We start from the raw sequence: 15,466 nt of genomic DNA on the forward strand, positions 1-15,466 counted from the left end.
ATGAGTCAGTCTATCCCACAGAATCATTGGTGGATGACAAGACTGTATAGGAAAGAAGTTACATTAAGAAGAGTGGAGTGTTCACCATCATTATTTAGTGCCTTTATTCAGCATTAAGGCTTCGAGATCCCCAGTGGATTCCTCCCATCTCGGTTTTCTCAAAGAACCTTTTCACCTTCAAATCTGACCTCCAGACAACTGGTGTGTTTTACTCCAAGAGCTGCTGGTTTTAAGCCATTGTTTCTGCATTCAGCTTTGGCAATGCACCGTCCTGTGCCATCTGATACCTGCTCCCAAGCTCTCCCTCTCAAGGTCAGGGAGTCAGGGGAGGCACAGAGATGGCCAAGGAGACCTCACAGCGGAATTCGACGGAGCTGCAGACGTGGTCTGTCGGACGTGGTCCATGACACGTCCTGTGTGAAGCAGGGGCCATGGGGGAGGAGACGTCCAGGGGTTTCTAGGGGGCCCAGCCAAGGAGAGAATCCGGGCTCGCCCCACTCCGTCCCGTGCCTGGGAAGTCACGTGATCTGGAGGCAGGCGTCAGTGCCGGGCCAGTCGTTCCAAAGGCCGGAGCCGATCAGAATTCTGGTGCTTGTCACCCACTCTCATCTGCAGGCACTTCTTCCAGACCTCCTGAATCAGGATCTGCCAAAATGTGGTTTTATAAGGGCCTTTGGGGACTTCCAGATTGTTGCATCTCAGTCCAAGTGTCCCTCATCTACCCTGCTCAGTCCTTGGTAACCACTGAGGGTCTCCTCTGTACCAGGGAACTGCCCTCAGACAGCCCGAAGACAAGACGAGAAGAAGACAGATCACAGCCTCAGGAGTGAACTCAAGGCGGTGAAATGGCGCCTCTCACTCAGCCAGGCTGTGGAGCGCCCGGCAAAGACTCCGCACTGAAAGGGGTGTGAGATCACAGGGTGGCTCGTGCCAGTCTTTGTCATGGGCTGGCCCTGCGAGCTGTGAAATGTGGCTCAGACCTTGAGCTCGGACTCCAGCTGGGCCCGAAGGGGGTCAGCGTCTCCCTGTGTCCGTGGGACTGGCGGGCTGGCAAGACCCTGGGCGAGCTGGCAGCGCTGGCGAGAGGGCGTGGGCGGGAGGTCTGGACGTAGGTGTTGAGAGCAGATGTGCCGGACCGTGTTGGGAGCAGCGGGAGCCCTCTGCCTGGACCGCGTCTGAACGCCGCGAAGTGAGGGCGGGGGCCGGGGCTGACGGAGCTCTTTCCACGGGGGTCCCAGCAATGCTGTTCGGGAGCGCAGGTGGCAGAGTGGCCCTCAGAGCGGAGGAGGCAGGCCGGGTCCTGGGGGGACTCCAGACCCCACGTGGCTGTCGGGGAGCAGGGGTGAGGGCAGGGAACCTTGCTGGGAGGCGGTGGATGTGATTCCCTGTGCGGACCTGGTGGGAGAGCTGACCCCTGGCGGTCGCGGACGACCCTCCCATCTGGGAGCAGGATGGACCTCTGCAGCACTCACAGGAGGCCTTCCTGGTGATTCCCCGAAGCACAGTTACTGGGAGGAGATGCCTTGGGGGTGGTTGCGGCAGACCCGTGCTGGATGGGCGGTGAGCACCAGGAGCCGGCTCAGTCTGAGTTAACACTGTTGAATGCTAGGGCCTTTGTGTACCAAGAACACTGAGGAAGCCGGGGAAATTGGGCGCCGTGAAGGGATCAGTGCATTTTGAGGGACGAGAGTGGGGTTAGGAGTGGGTGAGGCCGTCTCTGGGGCTTGTTTGTGGGGTGTGAGTCTAAGGATGGCGGGGACAGCAGTCCGTTTTGTTGTTGATTTACAACGTTGGGTTAGTTTCTGGTGTACAGCACGGCTATTCACGTATGTGTGTATTTATACACACACACACGTGTGTACCTATTCTTTTTCATCTTTTTCACTACAGGTTGCTACAAGCCGTTGAACACAGTTCCCTGTGCTGCGCAGGAGGACCTTGCTTGTTCTGTGCATGGTAGTTTGTATCAGCCAGTCCCAAACTCCCAGTTTATCCCTCCCTCCCCCCTTCCCCCCGGTGACCATAAGTTTATTTTCTATGTCTGTGAGTCTCTGTCTGGGAAACAGCAGTCTGAACCCAGTGGTTCGTAGAGAAACATTCTTTGGTTAATTAAGAATCTGAAAGTCCGTATGAAAGTAGGAGGCACTTGGTGGAAAGTCCGTATGAAAGTAGGAGACAGTGGGTGGGGCACATGGCAAGGCACTGGGAGAGGTTGAACCCTCCTGAGAAGGCCACCACGGGCCCCAGCCACCTGGAGATGAAGACTGGAGAACTAGGACAAGTGCTCAGGGACTTCCTAAGGAGATGGAGCCAACGCCCGCCGCGCCCACAGGCGTGCTGGTACTCGCTCCGGGTCAGTGTTCTGATGCCCAGGCTGCAAATCTGCGTCCACCTCAGGGCCTAGCGCTGTGCATAACCTTGTCATCTGCCCCAGACCCCCGCTCTCTCGTCTCAGGGGAGTCCTCCCCATCCTTGCGGGGCAGGTCTTGTGTGCCAAGGGGGCCACTCACCCAAGGAGACAGGAAGCAAACTGGGCTTTGGAGAAAAATTTCAGTGCCATCAGTGAGTCCATTTCCTTTCCGTTCTGCAGCTGGGAGCACACTGGCTGGTAGTCTCTCCCCCAAGTCCTGACAGAAGCTGGGGGATTGTGTGGCACCGCCGAGTTTGTTCGGAGCTGCCCAAAAGCTGCAGAGAAAACATTGTGATTGTAGCTTCCTCAGAAGTACAAAAATAAAGTAAAACAAAAGGTTGTGACAGAGACTCTAATGAGAATAAAATGCCAATTAACTCAGAAGTATTGGACGAGAATCTGTTTCTCAGAAGAACCCCAGGTCGCACTTCATGGATCCGTTTCGATGTCCCCCAGAGCACCGACCGGCCACGCTGGGGAAGCCGCCCTCAGAACAATCGAGAGCTCAGTGCCAGACCCACTACTTGTCGCTTTAATTGGCACTCATTCCGTATGATGCTCACACGTTCACCGAATGGGTTCAGTTTAATTCGGAGTGGGAAGTTCTGTCTTTCTCCTATTGAAATATTTAATGGAGCAGGCTTTAACGCCGATAGCATTCCATCGCTCTCCCGTTTTGCTTTAAAGAATACAGAAGACCCCTCCAACCATGATGGATTTTGAAAATATTTTTTTTTATCAGCTCTGTAATTACAAAGGCTGTTGAGCAATACCTTTTCTTTCAGTGGGATGATGGGATAGGTGGCAAAAAAAAAAAAAAACAACCCATCTCCTTTGTTATCTATTCTGTAGTCCCCCAAGTCATATTAGCGAGCACAGATCTATCGGAAAGAAGCCGTCCTCAGAGTCGGGGTGGCGATCGGGAGGCCAGGTGCTCTCCTGCCCCCTCCCCGCATCAGGCTGAGCTGAGCGTGGCTGGGGAGGCAGCATCTTTGCGGAAGAGAAGGATGCGACGCTCCAAGCCTTGGCTGGTCACAGGGAGGCAGGCGGGCTCTCCCCGCCCTGCGTGTGTTAGTGCTGACAGACAGAGCGCAAGGCATCGCTCACCCCGAGGTGTTACATCCTGATACACTGACAGGCAATTATCTTCGGAGATAGTGTTAAAACACAATAATTAATTGGAAGAGCAAGCAAAAGAGTGGTGGCCCCAGGCCCAGGCGGAATGGTACTCCTGCAGACGCTCTGTGAGGCGGTATTTTAGCCTCAGTGGGTCATTTGATTTCACGCCTCCCCCGTCCTGAAACCCTCCCAGCGCTTTGTTTTTGAACAGCTTCAGCCTTGAACGTGTCTCAGCCGTCTTTAAAGACCAGCCTCCCACAGCAACCTTCCACAGTGGTGCCCGGCAGTCGAGAAAAATCGCCGCCGCAGCGGAGACGTCTCACATGGCCCCGCTTCTGCAACGGTCCGGGCCGACGGAGGTCTTTGCTTCAGGTGGAGGCTGACACGTGTCTGCTTAAAGGAAACATTCCCACCTCAGCCTGTTCGGTGGGAACAACAGGTTCCCACGCCGAAGCGTGGGCTGACCTCCCCGACCCCCAGCAGCGGGGGCAGGGCACGTGGCTGTGTCCGGTTACTAACAAGCCTGGAGAAACGTGGACTTTTCCTTTGCTTGTCCTGCCATGGTGACATCCGTTGACCTGTATTTGATACTCTGCATAATGCGTGTGTGTCAGAGATCGCACAGGTGACTGAGAAGGGGAGAGAGAACGAGGAAGGGAGAGGAGGATGGAGGGAGCCTTGCAGAGTTTAGCAAGAACCTAAGTGCATTCTAGGGGATTCCTCAGCTGCAGGGGGGCAGAAACCATCTGGATTTGACTTAAAAGGGGAAAGGGGAGATGCTTGAGGACACAGGACATCTAACAGAATTCAAAGGGAAGCAGGCTTCCTGACCTCAGAGACAGGTCAGAGCAAGAAGCCCTTTGCTCTCCCTCCATCTCTTGCCCCCAAGAAGGGCTTAACTTCCCCCTTTGCCAGTCAAGCTGGACCCTCTTCCTCTGTGGCCCGCGTGGCGATGGACAGCCCCAAGGCCCAGGAGTGAGGCCACACGCTGAAGGTACAGCCACACGAAGAGGCTCACTCATGCTGCCTCGTGGCTCCAGCCCCCAAGCCCTGGACGGGGTTTGGATTCGTCCATCTGGAGTTGGTACCCCCCCTCGTCTAAGTGACCTCGCCTCCAAAAATTCTCTCAGAAGCTGGAGGGTCCGCTGATTCACGGGTGATTATATGGCACCACCAAATCTGTGCAGAGACGGTGTTATAATTGTGAAAATAAGAATGAAACAGAGCAGAAGGTTGTGGCGCACCCTGGAAGGTAAACCACGGTGAGCTCAGTGGTGCGTGTATGCTGGGGGCAGTTAGAGGGCAGATGCCCAGAAAGGTGTCCTGCGAAGAGAACAACTTACTTTTAACCTGAAGAAAACATTAGGGGAGATTTTGTGCTACTGTGCCGAGTTATCTAGAGGACGCTTAGGGAAAGGAAGTCAGAACTGCGGGTTGTGGGCAGCCTGCCCTGGACTGTGGCCCTGCCCTCCGTTCTCCAGGAGAGGCGTTGGCGGCTCTCTGACACCCTGCCTCTCCTCTCCTGGACAGTCTACATGACCTGCCGGCCTGAACGGTGTGGGAGGCCTGGATTCTCCCGCCATTCTTCTATTGCTGTGAAGGAATGATCAAGTCAGGGTTGTAGAAGGCACAGCCCTCGGAGTTACGTGTGACGGAAACCAGCACAGACTGGCTTTTAAAAGGGGGGCTTGTCACGGAACACTGTCTCTGGGGAGTGCCCAGGAGGGCCAGGCAGGCGTGGCAGTGTGGACAGAGACCAAGGCTCTTGACGAGGGCTCTCCCTGCCCTTCCTGTCTCAGCTGATCGCTGCCATCTGGGGGCTCCGCTCATTGCCGCCGAGGCTGAGCTTTCTCCCCGTGGTCGGGGAAGGTGACTGCTGGCAGCCTCAGCTTCGCACGCCCTGGCACCCTGACTCGGGCAGAAAGCAGCTCCAGCGGGCGAGTCCTTGCAAGGCCACGTGCGCATGCCTGCTGCCGGGGCCGCGTCTGCCCCGTGGAGTCGGAGAGTCCAGGGCACCTGGCTTTGGCACCTCCCGGACCACATGGTGCAGGAAGGGGGTGGGTCTCCCAAAGGCGGGGCTGTGAGCACACAAACAGGGCCCGACCTCCATGGGCAGTCCCGTTGGCGGTCCCTGGACATCGGAGAGGCACATGCAGGGCCGGAAAGGGTGCTGAGAGCTCAGACGCGTGCGGGGTCGCCACACGGGTCTCTGATGGTGAAACTCCGAGGTTAACGCTGCCGTTGGCCTCACGGGCTCTCTTCCCTGACCTCTCCTGAAAATGCCTTCTGTTCTTGTCGTGGGATCTGGTCTGTTAAGATGATGGAAAACAGAGAGGAGAGGGCTAGTAGGCAGCTCTGGGGAGGATGTCTCAGTGGAAAAGATTTTTTTGTTTGCTTGTTTTTTTTTTTAATTCTTTGAGATAATGTGGGTTCGCAGGCCATTGTAAGAAATACACGGAGAGATCTTTACACCCTTCACCCAGTTTCCCCAAGGGCAGCACCCTGTGCAGCTGCAGGACGCCGTCACCGCTGGGACACTGACACGGGCACAACCCATGGATTGTTCCGGTGTCACCGGTTTTACAGGCACTCACGTGAAGACTGGATTATAATCTGTGTACATTTTTCTCAGGAGTTCCTTTTCTGAGCTGGGCTCGATGCTGGTGCTTGTTATGAGAGCAAAAAGTTTCCTAAGTTTCGGCACCCAGATGCCTTCGTGTAACCCTCTGGGATCTGCTAAGATCACACCCTGAAGGGGGAGTGGAGACCTTCTCGATGACGCAGTGTAAATAGGCTGTTCATCTCTGGGAATTACGGAAGTGCCGGCTGCCCCGCTGGCCCTGACGCGCGCGCACCTAGAAGGCACCGAGCCGCGAGGGCAGTATTTTCGCGCTCCGCAGTGGAGTGTGGAGTGCCTGGGGCGGGGGAGGCTGAAGCGCTGCTGGAGACGCCAGGCAGCCACAGACTGAGGCGCAGCTGAAGGGGACACACAGGGCTCTGCGGGAGGGTCGGCGGATGGGCGGGCCTTTGCCCTTGGCTGCGCGCGCGTGTGTGTGTGTGTTCATGTCCACTCGTGGCCTGTCTGTCCCAGGTTCCCGTGGGGCACACAGGTGAGCTTTATTCCTGCATCCTTCGCTTCCAGGAAATGGTGGGCCAGCTGAGTGGCACTGTGTCTGCAGAGCACAGCTGATCTTGTCCCTGGACTTGGCTCGACTTGGCAGAAGGTAGGGTGGGCTGGAGAGAAATCAGCCTGCTGCAGTTTTCATTGTCATGTTACAAAGTTTGCCAGATTTTACCTCCCTTCAGCGCTCTGGGGAGACCTTCAGGGCCTCCCGCATGGAACCTGCTGAGGCGCAGCCCGGGCAGCGGCCCCGAGACACTGCCCTGCGGCCGCAGACACACGACTGACGGGAGCTGCGGGGCTGCATCTGCCCGCGCCGCGGGGGCGGGGGTGCTCCAGCCCTGCTGCTCCTCCCGCCCACAGAAGTGAGGTCGTTCTGGGCGAGAAGTGGGGTTGTCTGGACACCCGTCACACCCCTCCTGGTAGACGCCTCCACACCCGTCCCTGCACTCGAAACACAGCCAGAGCCCCCGTAGTGACCTGGCCTCGGCCTCTCGGGAGCTTCGAGGCTGGGATGAAGCCAGGTCACCCAGACCCGCTCAGGGGTGGGCTGTCTGTCACCCGCCTGCCTTGTGACAACAGCGGTGCTCCTCATCCCGCCGGCCTCCCCTCCTCGGAGCCCCCCAGGTGTGGGAACCGGCATTGACTGAGGCCACAGGCGACTGGGCCAGCGCTGCCCACGGTGCTGAGAAACACGCCCAGCTGCTTTCAGAGCTACTCTCTCCTTTCTTTCTAATGAAAACCCTCGTGTAATCTGTTAGTGCCTGGTCTGCTGGAGCATGAATTATTCAGAGAAGTCTCTGTTCCGTTATCTGCCTCCCCGGGGACGCCCCTACCATTGTCCGCTCTGATGGGTCATTATGCACTCTGTGAATTTAATCTTTCAGGCTATCCGGCCGCCCTGAAAAAATGTATGAATAACAATTTTCCTGTAATAACCTTCAACTAACCTTTCAGCCGGAGTGAGTCATTCCAGTCCCATTTTCACATCAAGAGGAGTCAAAGGCGGGCAGTTACCTCTTATCTGTTTCAGGAGCTGCCCCCACCTCTGCCGCACCCTTAGCTCTGACAGGGGCGTTGAAGGATGCTGTGGGGCCAGAGGAGGAGGTGGGAGGGCTTGGGAGGCGAGGGGCAGGCTCTGGAGTCCCGACGCTGAGTCTGGGCGAGGGGTCCCGAGCCTTCCCCTGTGGACGTGGGGGCCCGGCGGCCGTCCACCTCCCGGGGCCTCTGCATCTGGCTGGCGTCAGCCAGCAGTCTAGTTTTTTGCCCACTGAAGGCAGCCCTAATTCCTTCTCTTGCATAAGGGAAAAGTCTCCTCTGCCCAGAGAGTTCCCCAAAGCCCTCCCACAAATGGCGACTTCAGATCAGCTTTAGCTCCTGGTGAGAGCTAAGGTCACCTTGCTGCTGACAGGACAGAGGACGGGAGAGGGTGGGGGCCCCGTGCACACCCAGGAGCCCCAGCCTCGCCTCCACCCCCAGGTCCCCACAGTGCAGAGATCTGGAAGGAACTGGGGATTTGGAGTCAGGCGAAATGGACTTGAAGACTTGGCTCCTCCAGCTGTGTGATCCTGAGTAAGTCCCGTCCCCTCTCTGAGCCTTGGGAGGACTTCGTGGGTAAAATGGGAACAAGCATGCTTTGCGGGCTTGTTTTGAAGCTCAGATGGAACACCGATGCGGTTTGTCCGATGCCAAGCCCTGGGCCTGACCCATTCCTCTCCTGGGGCCGAGGCCCCCCCACCCCCGGTCTCCCCATCCCTTCTTTCCATTCCCAAGTTCAGCTGCTGCCGAGTACCCGCCTGCCTTTCCCCAGGCTCCTTGGCGCTGAGGCAGGGCCCGATGCACTCATCCACACTCGGGCCTGAGAACGGCCGCTCCCGGGACTCAGCAGACCAGAGAGGGAGGGCACAGCACTCGCTCCGCAGGGGCCCGGCCCACGGGGTCCTGCAGAACCTGCTTGCCTTCGGCCCCCGGACCACGGTGCCTCTGGTTCTGCTTTCCCAGTTTGCCCCCTGCCAGTCTCTGCTGCTTTTCTCTTTAGCCAAGTGAGAAGAACAAACCCAGGGTGTGAAAGGACTGCTCCAGGTCCTAGTTCAGAGGGTCAGAAGCAGACCCTGAGGGGACCCTGTGTCCCGACGCCCCTCCAGGTGCTCAGGTCATCCATGGCCGCATCATGCTCGTGGGGCAGCGGGGAACCTGGGTCTCCCTCAGACCACACCGTGCAGGCCAGGCTTTAGCGAATTTCCTCTTTCGGGTCACAAAATGGTCAGACAGCTGGTCCTGAAGGCCTGACGGGTTCCTCAGTGGGGAACCTGTCCCACCCGGGGCAGTGACGCAGCCAGCACGGAGAGCCTCGGGAGCCTGCCTGGACGGCTGGGTCTGCGCAGAGAGGAGCTGGAGCGGGAGGGGGAGATGCTGAGCAGGTGAGAATGAGAAGACGGGTGAGCCAGGACTTAGCAGGATTTACCTGCCATCGGTTGTCAGACTGTCCGTCAGCAGCTTCCCACGCTCCTGGACACGGTCCCGACTCTCAGGGGGTGGGGGTGGGGGCGGGGGCATGAGGGCCCTGTCCCACATCTGTCTCCCCACCTACTCCTGGACCCAATCTGAGACACCCCCCCACCCCCGCCACAGCCTGAATCCCGAACTCTTGCTTTGACTCTCCAGGAGCATCTCGCTCCTCCTGACCCCTCTTCCTCAGAAAGCTCCCTCAGTGGATCTTTGAGGACCAGAAGGAGGCAGCCTGGACCCAGCCCTTCCTTCCTCTCCATTATCACCAGGCCTGGTGGATTCCCGTTCAGACTTTTCGTCTCCATCTCCCTCTGGTGTATTTGCCTGGCTCAGCGCAGGCCCACGCCGCCCCTGCAGAAGGATCTTCCTGAAGAACAGTACCCAAGGGCTAAAGGGCTGGGGCTGTAGGGGCTTGTTGTAAGTTTTCCATTTTTTCCTACCTTTTGGTAGTTTCCAAACTTTAAAAAATGATAGAATTTGAGAATCACCATTCTTAACATGCTCACCCTCTCACTTAAGATCTGACTGTCCATTGAACACAGTTCTGGAGAACCTGCTGAGCGCAGGGCACCGGGAGGACCACACAGACGCCAGCCTTAGGATTGGTGGGTGTTGCTGTCGGTTTGTGAGTTCAAGGCTTCGGGAAGGCTTCTGCCGCTGCCAAAAGGACACCTCCCCACCTGCTAGCTGGGGCCCTGCCAGGGCTGGGCTCCTGAGCCAGCCCCCCAAGGAATCACCCCCGAGGCACGGGCTGCAGGTGACGTGGGCTCGCTGAGCAGCGTGAGGCTCTGGGTGCGGGGGGCGGTGCTTTGGGCTTTTCCACCGGACAGGAATGAAACAGCTTCCCCTTCTTCACACCGTAAAGCAGCCTGGCCTTCTGAGGTTCGCAGGTCTCAGCCGCGGAAGACGGAAGGACAGCAGACCTCAGCGGGACTGACTGCGAGCCCGGGTGGGGACTGGCAGTGACCGAAGACAGAGGTGATGTACTCAGCGGACACCTGGGAGCGCAGCAGGAGTGGTCCCGTCACGGCCCAGGGGACCCACCAGGCTTGTCTGGAGGCACGTGAGTAAGTGCCCGGGGCCCCCGGGGAACAGCAGGCCACGCAGACTCCCAGGGAGTGGCCGCGCGGTTTCACAGGGCAGGGCTCAGAGCCAGCGACACCCATGAGCACGGGAGCGCAGGCCCATTGTAACTCAGACGAGAGCCCACAGGCCATTGGGCTGCATCACAGTGGCTGTTGGCACACCTGCCTCTCCCTGGAGCACCTCCTGGGGCGGGGACCCCGGCCGGCCCTGTCCTGTTTCCCCGCTGCCTTCCCAGCGCCCTGGCCCTGGCAGTGTTTATTGCAAATGTGGAGCCAGGAAGGTGGAGAAGGAGAGCCCTTCCCAAGGGCATGTGTGACTGGAGGGATAGGGACAAGGAGCCCCAGGGCCTTTGAGCCATTTATGAAGGAGGGAGGAGTCCAAGATGGCAGCTGGAGGCGCCGAGAGCAAAGCTTGGGGGGTCATGATTTTAAAGGGTCACCCCTACTCGGGGCTGGACTTCTGTTGCGGGTCTTCACAGGCTCCCCGCAGGAAGGAGGCGGCCCCCAGGGAGGGCCTTTCCTCGGTCAGACTTCAGAAGCAGGTCCATCCTTGTCCGAAGCCTGCTCCCTTGGTCCGTCCCACCTCCGCTCCGGCGCACAGGAGAGCTCCCCAACCCCGTGCACTTGACCTCAGCTTTGCTGATTTCTCCACTGACCATGGAACAGTCATGTCCCTTCACCTCCTCGGTCTCTGCCGCCCCTTTCTCTGCCCCACTCACACCTCCATGTTTGACAGTTCTTCCAACTGCCCACTCTCAGAGCTTGACGGGGACACGTGATCCTTCTTCTGTGCGAATTAATAAACCCTGCTGGGCAGTTTCCCCTCCTGGAGAGCTTGCCTTGGAGCCTGGAGCGGAGTCTCCTGCTGGGAAAACGCAGCCCTGCTGGGGGAGGATGCTCTGGGCTTCGGCTGCCTGTTCGCTCAGATGTTTCCCATTTTGAGTGCATATGAAAGAGCAGAATGTGTGTGTGTGTGTGTGTGTGTGTGTGTGTGTGTGTGTGACAGAAGTACCCCCAGGATTGCTCCGGCCAGGCTTCCGTGCACACAGTGCAGCACGTGTCAGTGCAGACTGCAGGCAGGCGTGGTTCTGGGGGGCACCGTGAAGGACAGGTGGAATGACTGCTGGGAAGCTAATGGAAAGATGGGGGGAGCGCACCCCTCTGCTCTCCTACGGCATCGCCCAGTCCCCTCCTAGACCAAGTGCGCAGCGTGATCGCCGGCGTGGGGCCAGAGGGTGGGATTCCAGGCAACGCTTCAGCACTGAGACTGGCCTCTGCAGGAGAGGAGCGGACATAAATGTCATCTGAGTTTGGGGGGCTGGCGTAGCCACCCTGGGAAAGGCCAGATTTACCCCTCGCTGTCCAGTGGTTAAGAAACCAGCTGTTTGGGGGTGCCGTGGAAGCCGGGGTCTGTGTATTGGGGTCCCCTAGAAGCACAGCTTGTTTCTGGGCCTTGTGAGGCACAGCGGACAGGCACTGTCCTCTCATCCCGCAGGTGAGTATGAGAGGGGCGGCGTCACTGGACCGTGGTCACACAGCCAGCCGAAGGTAGGAAGGAGCTTTGGAGCCTTTCTGGAACAAAGGCCACAGACCCTGAGGAAGGTCTGAGGGGAATGGCGTGGGGGCAGGGCAACTCGAGGGACAGAGAAGGGGAGTCCTACCTCACCCCTTTGCAGACCGAAACCCTTCTGGGGAGAGTCAACCATTGGGTTTTGATAAAATTTCCCAGAGATTCCTGGGATATTTGTAAAGGGCGAAGGGGCCTGTGCCCCCAGGGAGTTTGGGAAATGCTGACTTACTCAAATGTAGACTTTCTGCTTAGTGGGGCTTCTCGGAGTCTTCGGTGTGCTAATGACTCAAGGTGGGACAGTCCCGGGCGGTGGCCTCCAGGATGTCCCCATCCCACCGACCAGGAAAGGGCTTCCCCCAAGCTCTGTGGACGCACGTCAGGTGACATGCTGGGCTGGGGCGGTGATGAGTTTAGAAAGGCCTGTTTTCTGGGGGAGGAGGAAGGTATTACACTAATGTTGGTCAAATCCCCCTAGGTGCAAAGCGGTTTTCAGAAATCAAGCTTTGCATCATCTGGAAGTTCAGAGGAAGAGGGACCCAGAAAAGGTAAGGTTTGATTAGAAAAAGCGCACAGGGAAGCGAAACCACCTGAAGTCCAATTTGAGAAAAGCTAATTTAAATATGTTGCTGAAAAAAAGAAAAAGCGGTTTCGTGTTTTGTAGAAGCTAGACTTGGCGCCCGGAACTCCCGGGCTGGGTGGCGAAGGGCGCTGGCCCGCTGCTCTCGGAGCCCCGGTGGTTCGAGCAACACGTGGCCTGAGGGTCACGGGAAGCACCTGTTAGTGGGGGGAGGGGCGGCTGGGAGCTGAGATCGGCTTCATTTTCGAGAGATTTCTGCTTTCAAAATTCTCATTTTGTTTGTCTGTTGGTGACGCTGTGATGTGAGAACACATTTCTGCTCCATCAAAGGGTTAAAAAAAAAAAACGAAGCCCTGACATGCGAGCTTCCAAAGGCAGGGGCTGGACTCGGGTACCCCCTGCCCGCCTCCTGGTTCGGGGCTGAGGGCCTGAGGGAAATAGTTCTCCTGGACTGGGCGTTTGACTCCGGTGCTTTTGAGATGGGACTCTAAGGAGCGAAATAAGCAAACAGCCCTCCACTGGCGCACGGTGGTTTCTGGCAGGGCTGTCCTGAAGGAGCCCGGGGTTGGCGGAGGGCTGTGCCTGCCTCTGCTTCTCTGCAGCTGGGTGGCCACAGGCGCGTCTCTTAACTTCTCTGAGCTCCAGAGTCCTCGGTGTAAAGCAGCGGTCCTAAAGGCCGCCTTGCTCCTCTCTCAGGCGACAGAAGCGTTGAAGGACAGAAGGAATAAATGCGTGTCGTAGAATTACGGTGCCACACCAGGACAAGTTACTGTCACGTGGCAGAATCTAAGCCACGTCAGGAAGGCTCCTTCCCTACCAAGGAATATGTTTTGTCAAGGCTTGTCAAGGGGGCCTGAAATTGTATCACTAGAAATGCATTCCCCGGGATGCTAAAGGCTTTTAGATCTTTAAGACATTTTCACTGAAATGCATTTGGGAGACATCAATATAAAGCCATTATCTCCGGGCCCCTGAGAGCCTGGCCGAAGGGACGGGCTTCTCCAGGCTGCCAGCAAACCAGCGGAGCGGAGGGGAAGTGATAAAAAGAAGCTGGTGTTCCGGGAAGGGGGCCCCAGCAGTGTGGTAGACCAGTGCTGCTCACCCTTGAGTGTGCCCACGAGCGGCCTCGGGATGGAGGTGAAGCACAGATTCTGCTTCGGGTGAGTGAGAGAGGCCCGAGAGTCCACATTTCTCACGAGCTTCCAGGGGATGCTCGCCTGGGGTCCACCCTCGGGGTACAGGTGTGGCAATACTGAAATGACTGACAGCCAGCCCCGCTCCCCCAGGAACCCCGCTCCCCCAGGAACCCGGCTCCGGTCGAAGGCCCTCTCACCGCAGCACTTGACGGTTTGGGAGGGGTTCTGGCGGAAAGCAGTGCTCCGGCGTGAGAGGAGAGTGATGACACCGGGACGCTGTCTGCTAATTTGGGTCTGTGGCTTCGTGTGGACTTGATTAGTGAGCTGTGCTCTTCAGAGCTGTTAGGACGCGCGTGCAAGACGGGGCCTTAGCCCTGGCTGGGCTCCTGTCTCCCACCCCGACAAGGCCGGTGGGACCTTAGCCTCCCTGCCCACTCCACCCGGCCCCACCTTCCCCTCCTGCCCCAGCTCGGGTTCCTCGAGTCTCTGGCTCTGTGGCCTGCCTCTGCGTGTCGAGTGGTGTGTGTGTGTGTATTGCTGTCCGTCTGTCAACGCCCTCCCCCTCTTCCTCCCTCCGAGCCCCTCCCTCCTTCCCCCTCCCGCCCTCCGTCATCATCAAGTCATCTCAGTGTTTCCTCTCCAGGAGCCGTTCCCCAAGGAGGGCGACGCCCCGTCTCACCAGGCATTTACTCTCCCACAGTCCTGGGCGTCTTAACGCTGGATGGTGAGCCCCTGTGGACAGACGCAGGTGTTCCCCTGTTTGGAGCTCCACGACGTAGACCAGGCGAGGCCCACGAGACCTGGCGAGTTCCCTGGCGCCGGGACAGCTGTGAGTGGAGATGGCGCTTGCAGGTCTCCGAGCAGGCGCCTCCGAGCCCTGGGTGAAGGGGCCGGTGCTCCTAAGCGCTTGCTTTCTTGTTTTCCTAGGTCCTAGAAGTTACCACATGGCAATGAAGAAAGATGGCTGTGGCGGGTTGGGGGAGGATATAGCTCAGTGGTAGAGCGCATGCCTAGCAGGCACGAGGTCCTGGGTTCGGTCCCCAGCACCACCTCCCCCATAAACAAATTTTAAAAACCTAATTACCCTCCCTCCATTTTTTTAAAATTCAAAAAAGGAAAACAACAAAGACAAAAGTGAGAGAGAATGAAGAAGTAAGACTTAAAACGTAGTGCATAAGACCAGGCACCTATCACAATGGGAGCCCAAGTGATGACCTGTGAACGTGGGATCGCAGGACCTCTCCCACCCGGATGGCCGGAGCATCCTTCAGGGAGAGTGGCTGTGGAGGCGGTAGTGCCGGGGGAAGCCTGGGCCACCAGAAGGGGGTGTGCTGCACAGTACCTCTAAAGAGGGGCCTGGGGAACACAGTGGCCTTCCAGGATCCTGGGCACGTGGCACCTGATGCGGGGGCACCTGTCCTTGTGGGGAAGATGAGTACCGAATATTGAACTTAACGACTGAAACTCAGGGGTGGGGGTGTGAGTCTCGTGAACAGGGCCTGAGGATACTCAAAGGCAAGTGGTGAGTGTTGCGCCTTGGGAACTGGGGCTGGTCACGCACGTGGGGCCGCACATCAGACCATGACACATGGATGTTTTTTAAGTGGCATTTCACAACGTACGGCTTGAGTCCTCAGGACTTCCAGTGGCTTCAAACGGTCATGGAGAGCCCAAACAAGGACAGTTTCTAGACCTGGGAGAGTAGGACCCCCGTGCAGGGCCCCTGCCCTGGGTGGTGGGCCTCCCTGCGGGGCCGGGGGCCTGCCTGGGCCACCTGCCATCCTTCCTGCCTGACCCTTCCCGCCTCCTCACCCGGAGCAGGCAAGGGCAGGGCGAGTTCCCCGGCTGAGCCGGATCCCCTCTCTTTTTTCGGATTGGAGCAGAGGTGTGCTGTGGCTGCCTCTCCCAGATCCCTCTTCCCGGAGGGCCTGGCAGGGATG

At 58.0% G+C, this 15,466-nt stretch overlaps 1 protein-coding gene across 3 annotated transcripts in view; it reads left to right on the forward strand.

The window, feature by feature from the left end:
- Window positions 1-14,606, forward strand: part of LOC116285800 (uncharacterized) — a 92,829-nt gene extending 78,223 nt beyond the window's left edge. Inside the window, exons 5-13 of one of the 3 annotated variants that reach the window (XR_012064909.1) lie at window positions 6,672-6,753; window positions 8,130-9,070; window positions 9,428-9,575; window positions 9,678-10,221; window positions 11,739-11,791; window positions 12,053-12,193; window positions 12,289-12,358; window positions 13,677-13,818; window positions 14,170-14,606. Coding sequence is in view for 1 of the 3 variants with exons in the window: in XM_072951144.1 (XP_072807245.1) it covers window positions 10,140-10,221; window positions 11,739-11,791; window positions 12,053-12,193; window positions 12,289-12,358; window positions 14,170-14,355; window positions 14,454-14,527 (606 nt within the window). In the remaining 2 variants the exon portion in view is untranslated. The remainder of the gene's footprint in view (window positions 1-6,671; window positions 6,754-8,129; window positions 9,071-9,427; window positions 9,576-9,677; window positions 10,222-11,738; window positions 11,792-12,052; window positions 12,194-12,288; window positions 12,359-13,676; window positions 13,819-14,169) is intronic. The other 2 variants (XM_072951144.1, XR_012064910.1) reach the window with 2 other exon arrangements.
- The last annotated feature ends 860 nt before the right edge of the window (window positions 14,607-15,466 follow it).

Source organism: Vicugna pacos, chromosome 27, assembly GCF_048564905.1.
Source record: "Vicugna pacos chromosome 27, VicPac4, whole genome shotgun sequence".
Taxonomy (NCBI): domain Eukaryota; kingdom Metazoa; phylum Chordata; class Mammalia; order Artiodactyla; family Camelidae; genus Vicugna; species Vicugna pacos.